The 20,341-nt window shown below is 37.4% G+C and overlaps 1 protein-coding gene across 1 annotated transcript in view; it reads left to right on the plus strand.

The window, feature by feature from the left end:
* Positions 1-2,835: 2,835 nt before the first annotated feature.
* Positions 2,836-20,341, plus strand: part of LOC149012408 (DNA mismatch repair protein MSH2-like) — a 42,447-nt gene continuing 24,941 nt past the window's right edge. Inside the window, exons 1-10 of the mRNA XM_089159734.1 lie at positions 2,836-3,062; positions 3,187-3,236; positions 3,353-3,385; positions 3,535-4,608; positions 4,818-5,372; positions 5,446-5,556; positions 5,671-5,760; positions 5,866-5,937; positions 14,848-14,958; positions 18,167-18,293. Coding sequence (XP_089015860.1) covers positions 3,014-3,062; positions 3,187-3,236; positions 3,353-3,385; positions 3,535-4,608; positions 4,818-5,372; positions 5,446-5,556; positions 5,671-5,760; positions 5,866-5,937; positions 14,848-14,958; positions 18,167-18,293 — 2,272 coding nt within the window. The 5' untranslated portion in view covers positions 2,836-3,013. The remainder of the gene's footprint in view (positions 3,063-3,186; positions 3,237-3,352; positions 3,386-3,534; positions 4,609-4,817; positions 5,373-5,445; positions 5,557-5,670; positions 5,761-5,865; positions 5,938-14,847; positions 14,959-18,166; positions 18,294-20,341) is intronic.

Genomic DNA, 20,341 nt, shown 5'->3' on the forward strand with positions numbered 1-20,341 from the left:
GCAAAATATTAAGTTTGTGGATATTTTATAAATACATTTTATATCTATTAATTAATTAGTTTTATTTCTATTGGTGATTTTATATATTTTCTAGCAAATTATAATTAAGATTTATTATTTGTGCTTGCAGGAAATCAATCCAATTTATAGAGGTATTATTTAAAAATTCTATGAAAATAATATTAAAGAACCAAACTGGATTTTATTACACTCAAAAAAAGCAAAATCTATTTTATCAAATTATCGTAGACTCTAAAAGCTTCATCAAGTAAAAATCGTGGAGAAAATGAATTTTTGCATGCTTCAGGGTTTTATTTCCTATTTGGGACTAAATCAAATAAGGAATAAGAAAAAATCTTGTTTTTGAGTGTCTCTATCTAATTCCGATCAAGTTCTTCATTGGATGGTCATTCAATGTTTGATTAAGTTGATTTTTTAACTATAGCTTCATAACTTCTTGCTCTTCAAACGATAGGATTGTGCATTTGGGCTCTTGAAGTAAGTCCGATTTGTATGCCAAGTTACTTCATTGGTTGAGTGGGATTAAGAAATTAGACTTGTACCAAACTGAATCAAGGATAAAAGAAGAAAAGAAAAAAAGGAACTAATTTTTTGGAGATGTTGGTTGGCTTTGGTGACTTGAAAAAAAAGATTTAGAGCCTATGAATAAGTTTTTCTTTATTTTTTCTCAATGTTCTCAAATTCTTTTGTGATGTTTTTAATTTATAGAATAATTCAATTTAATTTTTCTAAGGATCAGATGTAACCTAACTTTGAATTTCCATTATTAAACTCTTCAATATAATTCTGAATATTGTTTTCATTGATTGAATTTTTACTTATGTTGTTAATGCTTTTGATTAATTGATAACTAATTAACTGATTCACTAATCATAATGAACTGAGAGGGGATTTATGTGTTTAGTTCATTTGAGTAAATGCCATGAATTACAACTAAAATATAAATATACTTACATAGTTTGTGTAGTTTTTGCTTGGGAATCCATAGAATTTAATGATTTTTGTTGTTGTTTTAATTCGTATAGAAATATAGTGGATTAGCAATTGAGAGAGTTTCTATTAGTACTTGAGAGAGACTAGTAGATAGAGAAGAAAATCTCGACAATCAATCGGAAAAAAATTATTTAAGATTATAAAGATGGATCAAAGGGTGAGAATGATTAATTATGGTGAAATCAGACCCCTAGATTTTTAGCTAATAAGAAATTTCAATTTAAATTTAAATTTGTAATTTAGTCTAGCATAATTATCTTATTTATTATTTGTTCGAATAAAATTGGAATAATTAATTTGATACTTACTCTATAGTCATTAAGGGAACGATTTACAACAGCGTACACTTACGTTGTTATTTTTCACAATAATTATGCTTATCCTTCTCCTTTAGAAGTCTCTTGGGTTGAGGTCCTGCTCTGGAGTCCAGATTAACTAGTCATACGAACAGGTGAACCGGACTAGTATCAAGTCCATTTTTGACAAGGAAATGGACCATCCATTTTATTTGATGTGATTTATAAATGGATTTCAACCATATGATGTGATGTTGGGACTTGGGACACATGACACACATCTACAAGGAAATGGATGGTCCATTTTTAACAAATTTCCCAGGCGAACCTATATACTCCACAGCCAATAAATCTCTTATTTTTACTATATAATTGAGAAGAAAGTACGAAAATAAAAGTAAAAAAATGAAAATACTAATGCAATTATAATCAAGGTTCGACATGTCGGCCTGTGTCGTCGTGTCGGACCCTGGCGACACGGCGACTTGGACGACATGTCGCCAAAAGTCAGTCGACTTTTGGTAGGGGTTCGATGAAAGCAGCAGAAGCCAGAAGGCAGGATCAATTATAATCAAGGTTCGACATGTCGACCTGAACCCCTGTTTCGAAGGGTATTTCAGGTCATTTTGACCTGAAATTTGACATGTAACCTAATTTGAGGTCAATAAACACATTGGGAATGCTATTTTGACCTAAAACATCACCTACCTAAAGTTTATAATTGGCACATGTCCGGCTATATGCGGGCAAAACTGTAATTTTGGAAAATTTATATAAACTAATGTAAATATGCAAAGAGAACACAAATACACAATTAGTAAAGAGGTGTACTAAAATTTACAATTCATTATACAATTATGTTGAGTATGGCTCATGCTTCACATATTGTTGCCAACGGACATGGGGGTTATATATGGCAAATAGCGAACAAAGAATCGGCGAAAAACAAACGAAAGGCTTTTATATATGGCGAATGTAGCGACATATCGCCGACACAGGGCGATATGTCGCTGACTTATTGTTTTATCGGTGTCGCTGGGGTGTGTCGTGTCGCCCCCCAGCGACACGTCGAAATGTCGCCATATCGCCGACACGAGGAACTATGATTATAATGTACATTTTTTTTCCCTTTCTTTTTGGGTAGCCACGAGGTTTCAGAGTAAGATTTTCCTTTTTTTGGCCAAAGGCGCAGAGTTAGATGATCTGAAGGGAGAGAGGCCCCACCAAAACTTAGAAAGCCTCAAATTAGTATGTATTTTTTTTTGCTGAAAATTAAATTTACTTTGGGCCTTTCACGGCCTTAGTTGAAGTTGCAGACGAGCTCTAAGTAGTAGGCCCAGAACCAATTAGTAGGTGATACATAAGAAGGCCCATTACACTGAAATAGAGGCCTATGTAAAATTTTAACATTTTTTCTTGGCCCATCGTATATATTGTTTTAGACTTCCAAATGGCCGTTAACTCTCCGTTAAACTCCTTAACGCTGTTAGCGTTCCAGTTCCAGAGGAGCAGCAGAAGCCAGAAGGCAGGATCTCCGCAAAACCCGAGTGTTCTGTTTCCCGCCATTCTCATTACCTAATATTTCATTTAACTTCTCGTTTCCCCCGATCCTCTCTCCTCTTTCTTCAACAGATTCTTGGATTAATAGTTCAGAGTACTCACAAATCCAAAATTTCTCAAAACCCTCCCTGTTAGTTCTTCAAATGGAGGATGATTTGCAGGAGCAGAACAAGCTCCCAGAGCTAAAACTTGGTATGACCTTTTCCTAGCATCTTTTTTTCTCTTTCTTTTTCTTTCCATGGGACACTCTTTCTGACTGTGGATCTTTTTGGTTTCGACCCATGCAACTAAAAACACCTTTGCTATGAAACTGTAGATGCCAAGCAAGCTCAAGGGTTTATTTCATTCTTCAAAACCCTACCAAGAGTAAGAGCCGTCTTTAGTTTTTTCTATTTGAATGGGAAAAGGAAAAAAAGTGAATGACCGCTCATGCTCTAACTTGGTATCACTGGTGGGTCTCACTTACTACCTCTTTGCTGCAGGACCCAAGAGCAGTTCGATTATTTGATCGTCGGGTGAGTTCACATATTAAATCGTTTCCATCCTCCTAATAACGTATCCCCTTGTATTTACTGTTTCCATTCAGTATAACTGAAATGCCTTTGTGTATATATTAGTTCATATTGTCAATATTTTCCTGTTTATGTTATCATGTTTTGTTCAGGATTACTACACTGCTCATGGAGATAATGCAGTGTTCATTGCCAAGACATACTATCATACGACTACTGCTATGCGGCAGTTGGGTAATGGCTCTAATGGTCTTTCTAGCGTGAGTGTCAGTAAAAATATGTTTGAAACCATTGCCCGTGATCTTCTGCTGGAGAGAACAGACCATACTTTGGAGCTTTACGAGGGAAGTGGGTCGAACTGGAGGTTGACAAGAAGTGGAACACCAGGAAATCTTGGTAGTTTTGAAGATATCTTGTTTGCCAACAATGAAATGCAGGACTCTCCTGTGATTGTTGCACTATGCCCAAACTTCCGTGAAAATGAGTGTGTTATAGGGATGGGCTATTTGGACCTAACTAAGAGGATACTTGGGTTGGCAGAATTTATTGATGACAGTCAATTCACAAATGTCGAGTCAGCTTTGGTGGCTCTTGGTTGCAAAGAGTGTCTCCTGCCAACAGAGGGAGGAAAGTCCATCCAGAGCAAAACTCTACTTGATGCATTGTCTAGATGCGGTGTGCTTCTCACTGAGAGAAAGAAAACAGAATTTAAGTCGAGAGATTTGGTACAGGATCTTGGTCGGCTTGTCAAAGGTTCAATTGAACCAGTTCGTGATCTGCTTTCCGGTTTTGAATATGCTTCTGGGGCGCTGGGGGCATTACTTTCTTATGCAGAATTACTAGCAGATGAGAGCAACTATGGTAATTATACCATCCAGCGCTATAATCTTAACAGTTTCATGAGGTTAGATTCTGCTGCCATGAGAGCATTAAATGTTCTCGAAAGCAAAACAGATGCAAACAAAAATTTTAGCCTGTTTGGTCTTATGAATAGAACCTGTACGGCTGGCATGGGAAAACGATTACTAAACAGATGGTTGAAACAACCATTATTAGATGTCAATGAGATCAATTGTAGGCTGGATTTGGTCCATGCATTTGTGGAGGATACTGCTCTTCGTCAGGATCTTAGGCAGCATCTGAAAAGAATTTCAGATATAGAGCGCCTGATGCATTCTCTTGAAAAGAAAAGGGCTGGTCTGCAACACATTGTAAAACTTTATCAGGTAATATCCATTCCTTCTATCCAATTTCGTTTGATTGTTTTGAACAGGGAAAATAATTAAAACCTTTGTTTGTTAAATTAGCATCGTAGTTTAATTTTCAATCCCACATTGATCTGTGTGGCATGCAGAGTGTATTTTTCTTCTGTTTATTGTATTTGGTGTTTAACTCCACTTTGCTGGGCCTTTCAATGGTTATTTTGTTAATACAGTCTAGTATTCGGCTTCCTTACATAAAAAGTGCTCTGAAGCGTTATGATGGGCAATATTCAACTCTGATTAAGGACAGATATCTGGACCCCCTTGAGTACTGGACTGATGAAGATCACTTGAACAAGTTTGTTGGTCTTGTTGAAGCTTCTGTTGACCTGGATCAGCTTGAGAATGGGGAATACATGATATCTTCTAGTTATGATCTGAAACTATCAGCGCTGAAGGACGAGCGAGATGCAGTTGAGAAGCAGATACATAATTTGCATAAACAAGTTGCCAATGACCTTGATCTTCCTCTAGATAAGGCACTGAAGTTAGATAAAGGCACACAATTTGGACATGTCTTTAGAATCACAAAAAAGGAGGAGCCAAAAGTTAGGAAGAAGCTTACTACTCATTTTATTGTCCTCGAAACTCGGAAGGATGGGGTCAAGTTTACAAACACAAAGCTTAAAAAGTTAGGGGATCAGTATCAAAAGTCATTTGAGGAGTACACTAGTTGCCAAAAAGAGTTGGTTATTCGAGTAGTTCAAACTGCTGCAAGTTTCCATGAGGTACTTAAACTTGATAGCATATTTTTTTTTCTTCTTGAAGTTTCTTCAAAATTCACTGAAGTTCCATGTGCAGGTGTTTGAGACTGTAGCTGGGATTCTTTCAGAACTGGATGTCTTGCTTAGTTTTGCTGATCTGGCTACTAGTTGTCCTACTCCGTACACCCGACCAGATATTACTCCTTCTGTAGTGATTCGTTCCTCTTCTTTCCGTACCTATCCTTTTGTCTTTGGTAGGGCCATTAATTTCTTTGTATGATAAGTCCTCACAGTTTATTTTGGCTATATGTTGAAATTGCAGGATGAGGGGGATATTATACTTGAAGGAAGTAGGCATCCTTGCGTGGAGGCTCAAGATGGGGTGAATTTTATACCGAATGATTGTAGACTGGTGAGTATTCATTGTGTCCTACTCACAATTATTGCTTTATCCTTGAAAGGATTTTATTTATTTTTTTTAATTTTCTTTTGAACCCTTATTGTTTTCTGATCTTAGGTAAGGGGAAAAAGTTGGTTCCAGATTATAACAGGGCCGAACATGGGTGGAAAATCAACATTCATCCGGCAGGTATGATATTTATAATTTTGTGTAGAGAAGAAAGAAAGGATAATTGGATAAGTAGTCAAATTTTAGAGAAGTACTAAAATTTTAGAAGCATAAAAGCATATTCAATACTAGCTACATGGATTAAGAGTCTAAATTGAAATATTAATTATGATACTTCCATAATCAAAGCATGCACAATTAAATGAATTGTTTATTGTCTTTTTTTTTGGGGGTATTAATTGAACGAACAGTTCACCCAACAATGAACATTACCAGTCCTTTTCTCATTCTCCTCTCATCCTCATACCTTACATAATTTGATTAGTTTTATTTGGGTCAATAGATGTAATTTGATAAGGTTTCTTGGGGAGTTTTGTACTTGGAGCAAATAAGAGATATTTTGTGGTGGATTCTATTGGGTATGAAACCAATCCACAATAGTGTTCTAGGATGAACACACTTCATTTCTGTTTCTGAAGGGCACCTGTGGAAGTTCTTACATTTAGATTGTGAGCAAAACAGGCTTCAAATTATAAGCATCTTGGTATCCATTCCTGCCATGCATATGCATGATAAGTCTATTGACTGAATGTACATACCTCAAAAACTTTGTTCTTTGGCTTAACTTAACTATTGGAAACAGCTATTGAATTTGACATGCCTTATGTTATTATTATTTTATTATTTTCTCATACAGCATCTTATTTTGCTTAATCATTTCAAGACAGTTGTTGCAGTGCAAATTATACATTGGTGAAGTTGGTTGTAGAGTAAATAAAGTCCCAAACAAAAGGTCACAAAAGTGGTTAATTTCAAGAGACTATTTAAATGTATTGGTGTAGATAATTCTCTTATCAGAGTAATCTATATTCTAGATGGGAAACTATATTTCCTCTTGATGTGTATTTGGTTATGCATTGCAGAAATAGATGTTCCTGCTTGCTTCATGTACAATTTTTTCGTTAAATTCCCATGCATCTGTTTGCTTAGGAAATGTCATTAGAGTTTTTAAGTTTAATATATCCATTTCTGTTTTATATTTTGGAATTTAGGAAGGTCCTAAGACAACTGAAGAGAAGTGGTGAGAAAGGATATGCATAACCTATGCCTTGTATCTGGTATGGCCTCAAATAGAGTTGATTGGAAGGCAAGGATCCACATAGCTGACCCCATTTATTTGGGAAGAGGCTTGTTGCTGTTGTCGTTGTTGTGGTGTTTTTTAGAATTTCCTAAGGAGTTGACCTTATGTTAATAAATTCAAAGCATTCCAACTTCCTCTTTTGGGTGGGTGGGCTTCATTTTGCACCTGTAAATTAAATAAAAAATAACTGATGCTTTGCTGTTCAAACATCATTTGTTTCACTAGGTGTTGCTATCTAGTTTAGTTTATTGAAGGCACATTGCTGTGCCCTCTTGATTGGCTGTGGACCAGAATTTAGGCCCAACTTAATTATAGTTCATACAAGGCCTGGTCCAGGACTGTGAGGCCTCAACTTCGGACTTTTGTCCTTAAGTCAGAAGATTAAGGGTGTAGGTGATGGACACGTAATTTTAGGTTTAGGGTTTCTAGGATGGTTTCCCTAAAATTAAGGGTTTTCCCAGGATAATCTTCTTTTGAACCGTCAAATAACTAATGACTGGATGGGATGGATAATATTGTTAAATAAGGTGGGATGGACAAGGAGATAAAATTGGGATTGGGTAGGGTTTGAGTAAGATTTGGTTTAGCCAAACTAACTGGGACGATAGGTAATATTTAGGGTTTTAACAAATTTCTATGGAAATGATATTGAGGGACTAAAATTTATCCTAAGATTGGTAGTAAAGAAGGATGAAATAATTTGGATCAGTATGGGTTGGTTCTTGGCATGGTAAAGGCTAAGGGACTCAGGGAACAAAAGGTAAGGATTGTTAGGGAAATTCTAGGGTTTTTAACAAATCAAAATAGAAGTGAATTTGACAATGTATCGTGGGCAATCTTCCTTGGATCTTTCTCTTTCTTTTATTTTCTTCTCTTTTTCTTTCTTTCTTTCCTGTTCTCAGATGCTGCAAGTCGGAAAAAGAGAGGGGAGGGTTGCGATGAAGCAAGAGAGGGAAAGAAGGGGGCAGCAGGGGAGGGGAGAGGGGTTAGGCAGTGTTGTAGGCAGTTGGGGAGGTTTTAGGGTGTTGTAGGGGCCTGGGAAGGTGCTGCCAGTGGTGCAGCAGGAAGGGGAGGGGAATTCTAGGGTTGTGCAGAACAGGGGAGGGGTGGGGGAGGTCTTGCAATGGGTTTGGGAGGTGGGGGGGGGGGGGGCACTTGAGTGCTGAATTAGGAGGAGGAAGGTTGCTGGAATTGCAGGGCTGAACTGATGAAGATAAGACATCTCTAGATAACTGCAACATCCCTCTCAAAAGGACCCTGCCGCACCTTCCTGGCTGCAATGCTTCCTATAATTTTATTAATCCAGACTCAAAACTTGCAAAATAGAAAATAGGCTTATTTATAGCCTACTAAAAGAATCTAAACCTAAGTGGTCTGCTTTATAGATTAGTATTTAGTATCCCCTTACAATCTCAACCATCCAAATAAATAATTAAAGATCTAATGGAATCTCCTTGAAAATAAATTCCCTCCAAGACACAAATACTAAAAGAACTCTTCTTGTAAATAAAGATGGATAAGATAGATAAGAAGATTCCTAGGGACTCAAGAACTCATCTTTGACTCAAACTTCTAACTGACCAAGACTCCTCTGAAAATTAAAAAGAAAAGTTTGAAAATTAAAATCAGCAACTAATTAGGGTTAGGATGGACCACACTATCCCTCTCAAAGGGTTTGGCCAACCCTAGTTGCGCCACTTTGGAGTGGCCTTGGGCCCACTTCAGGGTTTGGGCCATGGGCTGAATTCTAGTTCACATCATTGGGATTAAGGTTTTTTGTTGAGTGGATGCATATGGGAGAGGTTGGTACGTGGGAGGCGATGATGAGGACAGATTTGTAGTCACATGAATCCCTTTACATTCTACATTAGCTTACATATAAATAGAGAAACAACTAACAAGGACTACCAAAACTGAAAAACAGAGATTTTTTTTATTCCTTTACATGAATCCCTTTACATTCTACATTAGCTTACATATAAATAGAGAAAAAGGACTACCAAAACTGAAAAACAGGGAATTTTTCAACAATAAGGATAAAGATTGAATAACAAAATAGATTCCTTAAGCTGTGATGTTGACATTGATGCCTTTGTGAATAAATTTAGGACAAAAATCGAGGGTGTTCATAAGTAAAGGGCAAACTGATGTAACCCATGTTCTGGCTATTCTTCAGAACCCTCTCAAAGTGAACCAGCTAACAAATAATTAATCCTTGAGACAGCTAACCCTGGTTAAATCATAATTGAGTCATCCAGCTTAAATAGAAATATATGTGCATTTCACAACATTGACATATTCTTTTTTACTACTTTGTCAATAACATTTATTGAAAAATTATTGAGAGCAAAAACAAGGATGAAGGGTGTGGCTGTTATGTTGTGACTCGAACTCTTTTACCCGTTTTCAAAGATGGACTTGCATCAACATATTTTTGGTGGGCGACCTGAATGACCCCTTTTAGAGATCTGTGGTGGAAGTAGAGGGTGATAGGTCCAAGCCTGGAGCCCACCACTGATCTCAGTCTATGGAGGGGATCAGTGGTGGGCCTACATTATGGTATGACCTGACTCGATGGAGTCTATATATATGTATGTCATGTTCACCTACCACATTATTGAGAGATTTGAGTTTTTCGGTTAGTGTTTTGGGTGAGAGTTCTTATAATGTTGTTCTTGGCTATTGGTTGTGAAATCTCATTCTATATTGCTTCCACATAGTGAAAAGCTTCTTTCACTTCTCCCGGGGACGTGTCACACCACATTGGTGTTCACCATGTTAAATCTTTGTGTTTTCATTTTGTTTCTATTTGGATTTGCTATTTTGTGGTGTTGTTTGTTTTAACAAACTGGTATTAGAGCTTTTGGTTGTTTTCGATTTGTACATCCATGCTTTTACATCAAGGAAATATGACATTGAAAAATTCGACGGGAGCATCAGTCTCAGTTTATGGCAAGTTAGGATGTTGATGATTCTTACTCATCAAGGAGTGAAGAAAGCCATATTTGGGAAGACGAATACATCTGCAGCTATGTCTGAAGATGATTGGAATGATATAGATGATCGAACCCTCATTACAATTCAGGTATGTCTATTGAACGAAGTTTTGCAAAAAGTTTTGTTGGAAAAGACAGCGGCAGAATTGTGGTTCGCCTTGGAAGATCGAACTAACAAGTTGTAGTTCAAGCAACAATAATATACTTTGCATATGGGTGAAGTATTTCTCATAAATCTTATATTGTGACTTTTAACTCTATCGTTATTGATTTGCAAAAGATAGATGTTAAAATTAAGGATGAAGATTTAGCCTTATTATTGTTATGTTTACTACCTCCGTCATACAAACACTTTAGAGACACAATGATCATGGCAGAGAGACTATCTCAGTTGTGGATGTTAAAACAAACTTTTAGTAAGCAGAAAATTGATGATGAGATGACAACAACAAAATTTGAAGATGTTGGTTTGACGGCTATGGGTAGAACTACTGAGAGAAATTTGGACAGTGACAAGAAGTCTAGGTCAAAATCAAATAATAAAAATTTGACCTGTAATTGCTTCAAGAAAAAGGAGCATATCAAATTAAAATGCTACAAACTTTAAAACAAGCAGAAAGCAAGTGGTGGTGGTGCCAACCAACCAAAGAAAGAGAACTCCGTAAAGGCTAGTGTTGCTGAAGATGGGAGTGATTATGAGACACTATTGGTGTTTGATGGTAGAGTTAGATCACAAAATGAATGGATCCTTAATTCCGGGTGTTTCAACCATATGTGCCTTAATCATGAGTGGTTTTTTACTTACGAACCTTCTCGAAGTGGAGTTGTGTTGATGGGGAATAATTCCACTTGTATTATAGTTGGGAAGAGAAATATTAGAATCATGATGGTATTATCAAAACTCTAATTGATGTCTAGCATATTCTTGAGTTGAAGAAAATTCTCATCAGTTTGGGTACCTTGGATACAAACGGGTGCAGATAAACAACTGAAGGTGGAGTTATGAAGGGTAGTAAGGGTGCCCTCTTATTAATGAAAGGAAAGAAAGTTGGTAATTTTTGTGTCTTGCAGGATACTACAGTCATTGGATACATTGTATTAGCTTCATCAGTTTCTGATTGGGATACTACAAAATTTTAGCACATGAAACTAGGCTATATGAGTGAAAGAAAGATGACTGTGTTGAGCAAAAGGGGTCTATTGTGTGGTCAGAGTACAGGAAAAATGGAGTTATGTGAGCATTATGTGTTCAGGAGTAGAAGAGAGTCCGTTTTAGTACTGCCATTTACAGGACTAAGGGAACTTTAAACTACATCCATTCAGATCTATAGGGGCCATCCAAAGTTTCTTTAAGGTGACTGGTGTCAGGTATTTACTTACCTTTGTTGATGACTATTTTAGGAAGGTTTGGGTCTACTTCTTGAAGCATAAAAAGGAAGTATTTTGTGCTTTCAAGCAATGGAAGATTTTGATTGAAAAACAAACTGGGAAGCAAATTAAAAGATTGATAACAAACAATGACTTTGAATTTTGTGAAGGAGGCTTCAATGAATTTTTCATTAATGAGGAAATTGCAATAACCCATACACTTGTGTAGACACCTTAGTAGAATGGAGTTGTAATGCGTATGAACAAAACCTTGTTACAAAAGATAATGTGCATGTTATCAAATGCAAGACTTGGCAATGAGTTTTAGACGGAAGCAATAAACACAATAATATGGTTGGTGAATAGGTCTCCCTACACATCTAATTATGTGCAAACTCCAGAGACGGTATGGTCAGGTTAACCTGCTAATTACAATAATTTAAACATTTTTGGAACCTACGGCTAAGAAGTGTATTTTTCTTGAATATGGATCTGGGGTTAAGGGATTTAGGTTATAGTATCCTGATCCACATAATCCAAAATTTATTATTAGCAGAGATGTTACTTTTGATGAGTTTGCTATGTTGAATTCTAGAAAAGAAACCCATATTCACAGTGATGAAAGTTAAAAAAATTATGGGGAGAAGGTAGAGTTGAAGTGGATGATCCATTTTCAAAGAAAACACAATCAACTTCAGTTCAACCGCCCACTCTTACAGAAGAAGGTGGTGCTCCAGGGAATTAGGAAGAAGAGAAGTACAACATTGCCAGAAATTAGCCAAAGAAGAACATTAGGCCTCCATAAAAATATGGGTATGCTGAAATTGTTACTTATGCATTTGTAGATACAATTGATAACAGTGAACCTGCAACATATTCAAAAGCTATTTCTTTAGTTGATTCTTCAAAGTGGTTGTTGGCCGTGAATGGGGAGATTGAGTCTCTATAAAAATCAAACATGGGCTTTTGTCAAACCACCTAAAGGAAAGAAAATTGTTGGCTGCAAACGGATCTACAAGTAGAAAGAATCCACCATAGGTGATGGAGATGCTAAATACAAGGCACGATTGGTTGCAAAAGGGTACGCTCATGTACAAGGTGTTGACTTTAATGATGTATTTTCACCTATTGTTAAGCATAGTTTCATTTGTGTTTTGCTTGTTTTAGTTGCTATGTATAACTTGGAGTTAGAGCAACTTGATATGAAAATTGCATTCTTGCATGGTGAATTAGAAGCACAAATTTATATGCATCAGTGTGATGGTTTTGTTATAGAAGGAAAGGAGGACAACTTTGCTTGTTGAAAAAGTCCTTATATGGTTTGAAGCAGTGTCCTAGACAATGGTATAAGAGGTTTGATTCTGTCATGGCTACTTTGGGTTATAGTAGGTGCGAGTATGACTGTTGTGTATACTTTAGAAGACTTTTGATGCTTCATTCATATATTTGCTCTTATATGTTGAGGATATGTTGACTGCTGTTAAAGATATGAATGACATCATCAAGTTGAAGTAATAGTTAAGCACTACATTTGAGATGAAAGAACTTGGGGCAACAAGGAAGATTATTGGTATGGAAATCGAGAGGGATAAAAAGGTAGGGACGCTATGGCTAAGCAGAAATAGATGGAAAATGTGGTGAAGCATTTTGCATGAAAGATGCAAAACTTGTTAGCACTCCAATTGAGATTTTCAATTGTTTTATCACCTTAGACAGATGGAGATGTGAGTTCTCTGTCACGTGTTTTATATTCTAGTGTAGTTGGTTCCATTATGCATGTTGTGGTTTGCACTTGACCTAATATTTCATAGAAAGTTAGTGTGGTGAGTAGATATTTATCATATCTTGGTAAAACTCATTGGGAGGCAATGAAATAGATACTTAGGTACATGAAGGGAACCTCTGGTGTTTGTATGGAGTTCGGGCGGAATGGTGACAAGTTGATAGGTTATGTTGACTCAGATTATGCAAGTGATTTTGACAAAAGAAGGTCACTCACAGGTTATGTGTTTACCTTGGGCAGTTGTGTGATTAGTTGGAAGGTTGCTTTACAGGCTACAATTGCATTATCTATAACAGAAGCAGAGTATATGACAGTGTTAAAGAAGCTATTTGGCTTAGAAGCTTGAATAAAGAACTCATTTTATTCAAGAGGTGACTGTTGTCCATTGTGATAACTAGAATGCTATTTACTTGACTAGAGATTAGATGTATCACACGAGGATGAAGCACATTGATGTTCAATATCACTATGTCAGAGAGATTGTTGCTAAAGGTAATATCCAAGTGTTGAAGATTGGTACTGAAGACAATCCAACTGATATATTGATAAAGCCTTTGTGTATTGCTAAGTTCAAGCATTGCTTGGACTTGATTGGAGTTGGTCGCATTAGAGCTTAGCCCATGAAGGGGCTGTTGGAGAAGATGAAGATTTTTCAGCTTTGTTGGAGAATTTAGGTTAAGGTGGAGATTTTTGTGTTGTGACCCGAATTCTTGTCCTTGTTTTCAAAGATGGACCCACACCAACATACTTTTGGTGGGCGACCCGAATGACCTGTTTTTTTGGAGATTTGTGATGGAAGCGAAGGGTCCAAGCCTAGAGCCCACCACTGATCTCGGTTTATGGAGGGGGAGCAGGGGTTACGGTGTGGTACTACCCGACCCGATGGGTCGAGCTGTTTACCTGATTGGAGTCTATATATATGTGTGTCAAGTTTGCCTACCACATTATTGAAGATTTGAGATTTTCAGTTAGGATTTTGGGTGAGAGTTCTTGTAATGCCCGTTTTTGGTGATTGGTTGTGAGATCTCCTTCTATACTTCTTCCGCAGTGAAAATTTTCTTCCTCTTCGCCCATGGACGTAGCACTCTATATTGGTGTGTGAAACACATTAAATCTTTGTGTTTTTGTTGTTTCTATTTCGATTTGCTATTACGTGGTGTTGTTTGTTTAATCATGGACATATACCAATTGTATTTCAGATACATCCAAGCTCATATTCAACTCTTTAAAGAACTAGCAACTTTCACATTGAAGCTCAAGTTTTCTCCTAAGATGACCACATTTATTTCTAATGACAAACACACATTGTAACCCATCGTAAGGGCTCTATGGAAACATCCACAACATGTACACTATCTATACCTTTTATTTGGAGATTGGTTGAAAGAGAAATAATGGGGAGCTAAACTAGATTAAGGTTTTCTGGTGAATTCTAGGCAGCATATAAGTAGCTGAAACAAAGAGATAGACAAGCTAGAGACAATCCTTTATTCCTTTGACAACATCTTAATAATTGTCTATACATCTGTGTGGAGAAACTTGTAAGCATATCCTATAAATTAATTTGCATATTAGTGGGTATTATGTCACCAATATGTTTTCATCCTGATTGGCTTGAACACGTCACTTGTTGCTGCTAGCAGGTAGGTGTGAACATCCTGATGGCACAAGTTGGTTCTTTCGTTCCTTGTGAAAATGCAAATATCAGTGTTCGTGATTGTATTTTTGCTCGTGTGGGTGCGGGAGATTGCCAAGTGAGTCAAAGCATGTTAATCACTCGTAGAAGTTCTTTAATTGTGAAATTCAATCTTAGACTGATGCATAAATGAAGCATTGCAAATCCATTGGTTACATGTGTTAGTAATGAGGACTCTGCTGAAGTTTCTTTCATGTCATCCTCCATCTCCATAATTATAGAGTTTGTAAATATGCTACTAAGAATTTCTTTCGCTGTTCATGATTTTCTGACTTCCCTATCAAATTTTAGAATGTTGCATGTTGGAATTGATATTTTTTGGTTTCAGTTTTGGGTGGTCCCTGTTTATATTCTTGAATGTTTACATGGTTTGGAAATCTGGCATTGGGCATAAAGAATGCATGAACAGAAGTGGTGTGGTGCAGGTTGAGGGCATTCAAAGGGCAATGAAGAATTACTAACACCTCAAAATAGATAAATCTCATCCAGGACAGCCAAATGCCAATCAGATTAATGCAGCCCCTGGTCACATACCCTGCTTTTGGGTGAATAGGGGCCTCACTAAAATGAGGAAATTCCCCAATAAAGGGATAAGTGGCTATTTTGTAACTTTGAAGACAAAGTCAGGCCCTTGGTGAGAAGCAGATCAGGAAATCAATTTTACATGGAAAAGGACAATTTTGGAAGTTACTATAGGGAGTGATAAAACAGTAGAGAACATGAAAGGCAAGGGTTGTGAAGTAATTTTAACAGATACTTTTTAGTTGCAATTTTTTATAATTATTCCGTCTCCTTCATGATAACACTCACAGCCAGTGACAACCTAGAGTCACTCCAAGTGAAGAATATTTGTCAGATAACCATGGACCAACCTGAAATTTTAGGGGACGATTAGCAATTATCAATCCATTGAAGTGGTCAATAACAGAACCAAAAGTCTCTTAAGCAATAACATAATATTCATTCAAGCAACTTGATTTGGCGTAGAAACTAAATCATTCTTGAGTTTTGATATATGATTTCAATAGGATTAGTTTTGGGAAGTGAGGTTCCAATGTTTTGGTTGCGCAAGGGAAGGTTACTGAAGCACAAGATTTCAGGGTGCAAGGACAGTGATAAAGGATTAAAAGGTGTTTGTTGGCAGACTTTGGGCTGCAGATTTCTCCTGGAAACATGTCTGACAATAAGAGAGAGAACAAGGAATAAAAAGTTGGATAAGAAGGAAAAGAGAAGACAAATAAAGGTCAAGCTTAGCAATTAAGGAAGAGATCAGACGAGAGAAGAAACAGATTGGAAGAGGGAGGTTTGAAAAGGTAGGAAGAATCATCCAGCAATTAATTAACCTCTCAATTCTTGCTGGAAACTAGCTTTTAGCTCAAGTATATTCTTACTCAATCTCTGCATAATCTTGAGTCACTGTAATAATGTAAAGAGAGAAAAAAAGTACTTCTAGCAAACATTGACGAGATTTCCCACATTAGCTACCTATATAACAGAATTGAGTAGCCCATACCAACCCTATTACACCAGAATCCAGGTTTTTGCTGGGCTTGGATTTCCAGATTGAGTGATGCCTCTCTGACCACAAACATGCAAGTTCATCAATTCTGCCCCTTTGGGAACAGCCCAACTCTGTTGAGTTTGGATTAGGAACAAGGATGCCATCTGAGTTACTTGTTGAGGAGAAACAAACCTGTTCTCTGCTTGAGCTTAATGACTGGGAGGTCATACCCATTGACTTAACATAGTCTGGAGAGGGTCAGATATGCCTTACCCCTGTCTCCAGGGAGGCTGTTTCCCGGACTTAAGCCCATGACCAAGCATTTAGCAAGTGGTCACTGACCAACATGCCAAGCACGACCTTCAGCTTAATTACTACGAGGTATTTCATGATAAAAAGCTTCATCTCTAGGTTGTTGTGCTTGAAGGAATAGATATTTCAAATCCAGAATGCTGAACCTTTTTGTTTGATATTCACATTTGCTCAGAAGATGTGACAAACTCTCAAAGGTAGTTCATTGTGATGAACTGCATCTCCGATCCTACCAATGGAGTACATGGGTGTTAGTTTTGTACGCTGTATGTGGGATACGGTAGATATTAGTTGTCCAATTTGTTTTTCGGTTTAACCCTTTTAGTTATTTTTTTAACCATAGGTTTAGTTTTCTTTTTGGAGGTAATTGCCTTCTATTTAATTGGAATTAGTTTAGGAAAGTATCATTTCTAAACTAACTATTCTGCTTAACTTACATAAGCATCATGGGGGAGACTGTTGGTTTAGTTCCACGGGAGTCTCCCAACTCCTCTTCTTCTTCTTCTTCTTCCTAAATCTCTTCTCAGTGGTTTATCTCTGGTTACATCTGTCACATGGTATCAGAGACCAACATAACCATATGGTGAGCCATTCACATTCTGTTTTTCGAGTCACCTCGAAAAAAGAAAAAAAAACACAATTTTATCTGCGGCAACCTGTGAATTGTGATGCCTACCTGCTGCTCTTTTAGTAGCCCATCTGCTGTTCAAGACATGAACTAGGCTGCCTTCTCATAAAAAACTGCTCTTCTGGATGATCTTTTTGGGATGTTAAGACTTCAGACCCATGCAAGTGCGTCACTGACAAAATGGAGAACTGTGAGCAAAGTTGTGGGTTGAAAGAGAAATCCCTCATCGTATTTAGTAGCATGAATTCATATCCTCGAAGATCACCAAGGAAACTGCTATCTCACCAATGTATCACTATGCAGGCAAACAACTCTGCAATAATAAAAAATAACTTTTCCATTAATCAAACATGTAAGATAATCAAGGCTGGGATGCTTTTATTTAGATTTGGAAGCTGAGACACTGGTTCCTCAATTTTCTGGTGGTCTCCAACTCTAAAAAGCTAAACATTGTTTGAAGAACTGGACTGAATAGATGCTGGACGGAATCTAAATCAAATCCAAGTCAAACCACAAAAGTGCCCCTTGGGAAAACAATAAGCAAAACCAATGTTCAAAGTCCTGAATGCCTGACCAATTTTGCCTCTCCCTGCAAGTTTATTTCTCTTCAATGTAGTGGTTTCACTTGAATACAGTGGTTATCCATTAGAATCTTCACATGACAGTCCTTGACAGCTTGACCCAAATTGTAATTTCCTGCATCATCTATTCACTGTTGTTCCTTAAAAGTTTATTGTTATTTCAGACTAATGAGTGCACAACTTCCAAGTGTCTTGTTTGCTGACCATCTTAAATATAGTTTCTTATTTGGCTATTTTTCCTCAGTTGCGCGGGATCTCCACATTCATGCAAGAAATGCTTGAGACTGCATCAATATTGAAAGGAGCATCTGACAAGTCTCTTGTAATTATTGACGAGTTAGGCCGTGGAACATCAACTTACGATGGATTTGGTCTGTCTTACCTGCTGTTAAACAGTTCATAATTTTTTAGTTTCTTTTCAGATTGAGAAAACTACGACTTAGAATTGCCTTTTTGACATGCATATGTATATCTCTTAATACAATACAATCTAATACCTATATTAATGATTAAGTATATACATCTGTTTCAATAACTTTACTGATTGGAGTTTCCCCTTAATATTCTGGAACCCTAATTCTTTCAAAGGTTCAGCTGTTACCGCTGCCATTAGTTTAAGGGCATCGTTCCATCAGGGCTGGATTAAGAACTTGTGTCTCACCTAGTGACCTTAAAATAACTTCTCTTTGGTAGTTTGTTGTCCACATGATCAATTTACCTTAAGGAGAAAAAGAAATCCCCTATGACAACTGGTGTTATTACGTAGGTTTAAAATTGTTTGGAAGTTCTACGAGATGAGATAGGCTAGAAAAGTTAAAAAGCCAAGGAAGTCATGTGCTAAACTGTACATTTAAGACAGTTTGCAAAGGTTAATATGTGGTTATCAAGTGGATCCTGAACCTATCCAGTGGTTAGTATGTCAAATCATCAATCTTTGTGGCCGAAAAGAAGGGACATGGTACAAGAGCTTCCTTATCAAGCTATCATAGTGACTTTTCTGAACCTGATTTACTCTTTCAAGTCATTTCATGTTCTGTAAATGATTGAGATAAAGCAACTGAATGTGTTTTCTCGACTTTCCTGCTCATATATTGAATTTTATGTACAACTCCATATTAGAATCTATGTTTGGGAAAAATTGATGCTGTATATCTTTGTGTACTTGTGTTTGATAAGCTCAGTATCTGCAATAACGTGTAGGAAAGTGACTAGGGTAAATTGTTGAATAATGGGTCATCATGGGAAAGAGGGAAAGTGTCCGTACTTTGCACCTGGGAAAATTGCGCATTTTGCTACATTAGACCAAAGTATAGAAGTGGAAAGATGATGTCTTGCATTGTCATTCTGTAAAGATTATCTAGAGATGTTTCCTTCCTAATTGGATATGTTAGTGATATAACTCCCAAGTCAAGGACCGGTCTCCAGGACCCTTTGGTTGATTCAGCAGTAAATTAGGGCTGTAAACACCCTGCTATTAGGTCTTCTATGGCAATTTGGAGGTGGACAACAACTGATTAGAGCTAATTACACTCTGCGGATGGAGGAGTTTGACTTCTAATGTTGTAACCAATTCTCGGGTTAGGGTTTATTGAGATAATTCCCTAAAATTCTAATGGGTTGACTTAGGGTAAAAAGGAATACTCGGGAAGAGCTATGGAAAGGTTGGGGAGATATTAGGGTTTTAAAAATATCCCAAGGTATGATTTTGGGAAACTAAATTTATCCTAGGGAGGATGGGAAAGAAGAAGGAGACAGTTTGGATCAATATGGTAGGGTTGGAAATATCTCAAATTAATATGGGATGGAAAGGATTTAACAAAGTAGTCTGGGATGGTTAGGGGGGAATTGTAGGGATGATTAAAAGGATGAAACAAGAGATGGGAGGTTTCTAGGAGACCTGTGGTTGGGTATGGGAGGGGTTTAGGGATGATCTTGGGTAGGGTTTTGGAGATCTTGGATCCTGGGCAATCTTTCTCAATTCTTTCTTTTCTTTTCTTTTTTCTTCTCTTTATTTATTTATTTTTTGATTTGCCACAAGTTAGAAAGAGGGGGGGGGGGCGAGTGAGAAAAGAAGGGGGAGGGGGTGCTGCGACGTGTAGGGGAAGGTGGGGTGCTGCCTAGGTGTGTCACAGGGGTGGGGGAAGGGTTTGGGGAGGATCGTAGGGGGTGGGAGGGCCTTCCTGGTGGCCGCGATGGGTGAGAGAGGGGTTTCTTGACTGCTGCCAAAGGGAGGAAGGGTTCTTGATGAAAAAGAAGGGAAAGGGACTGTACTCACTGGATTAGGGCTTGAAAGCTGCTGGAACTGTTGAACTGATGTAGAAGATGGAAAAACTTGAAGAAGCTTGAAGAAGATGACTCTCAAAACCCGCCGTGGCCCTCCCAGGAAGACCACAACTCCATTCCCTCAAGTTCAGATTCT

This window comes from Hakea prostrata, chromosome 6 (assembly GCF_041222555.1).
Source record: "Hakea prostrata isolate BN-2017 chromosome 6, UWA_Hpros_2, whole genome shotgun sequence".
NCBI lineage: Eukaryota > Viridiplantae > Streptophyta > Magnoliopsida > Proteales > Proteaceae > Hakea > Hakea prostrata.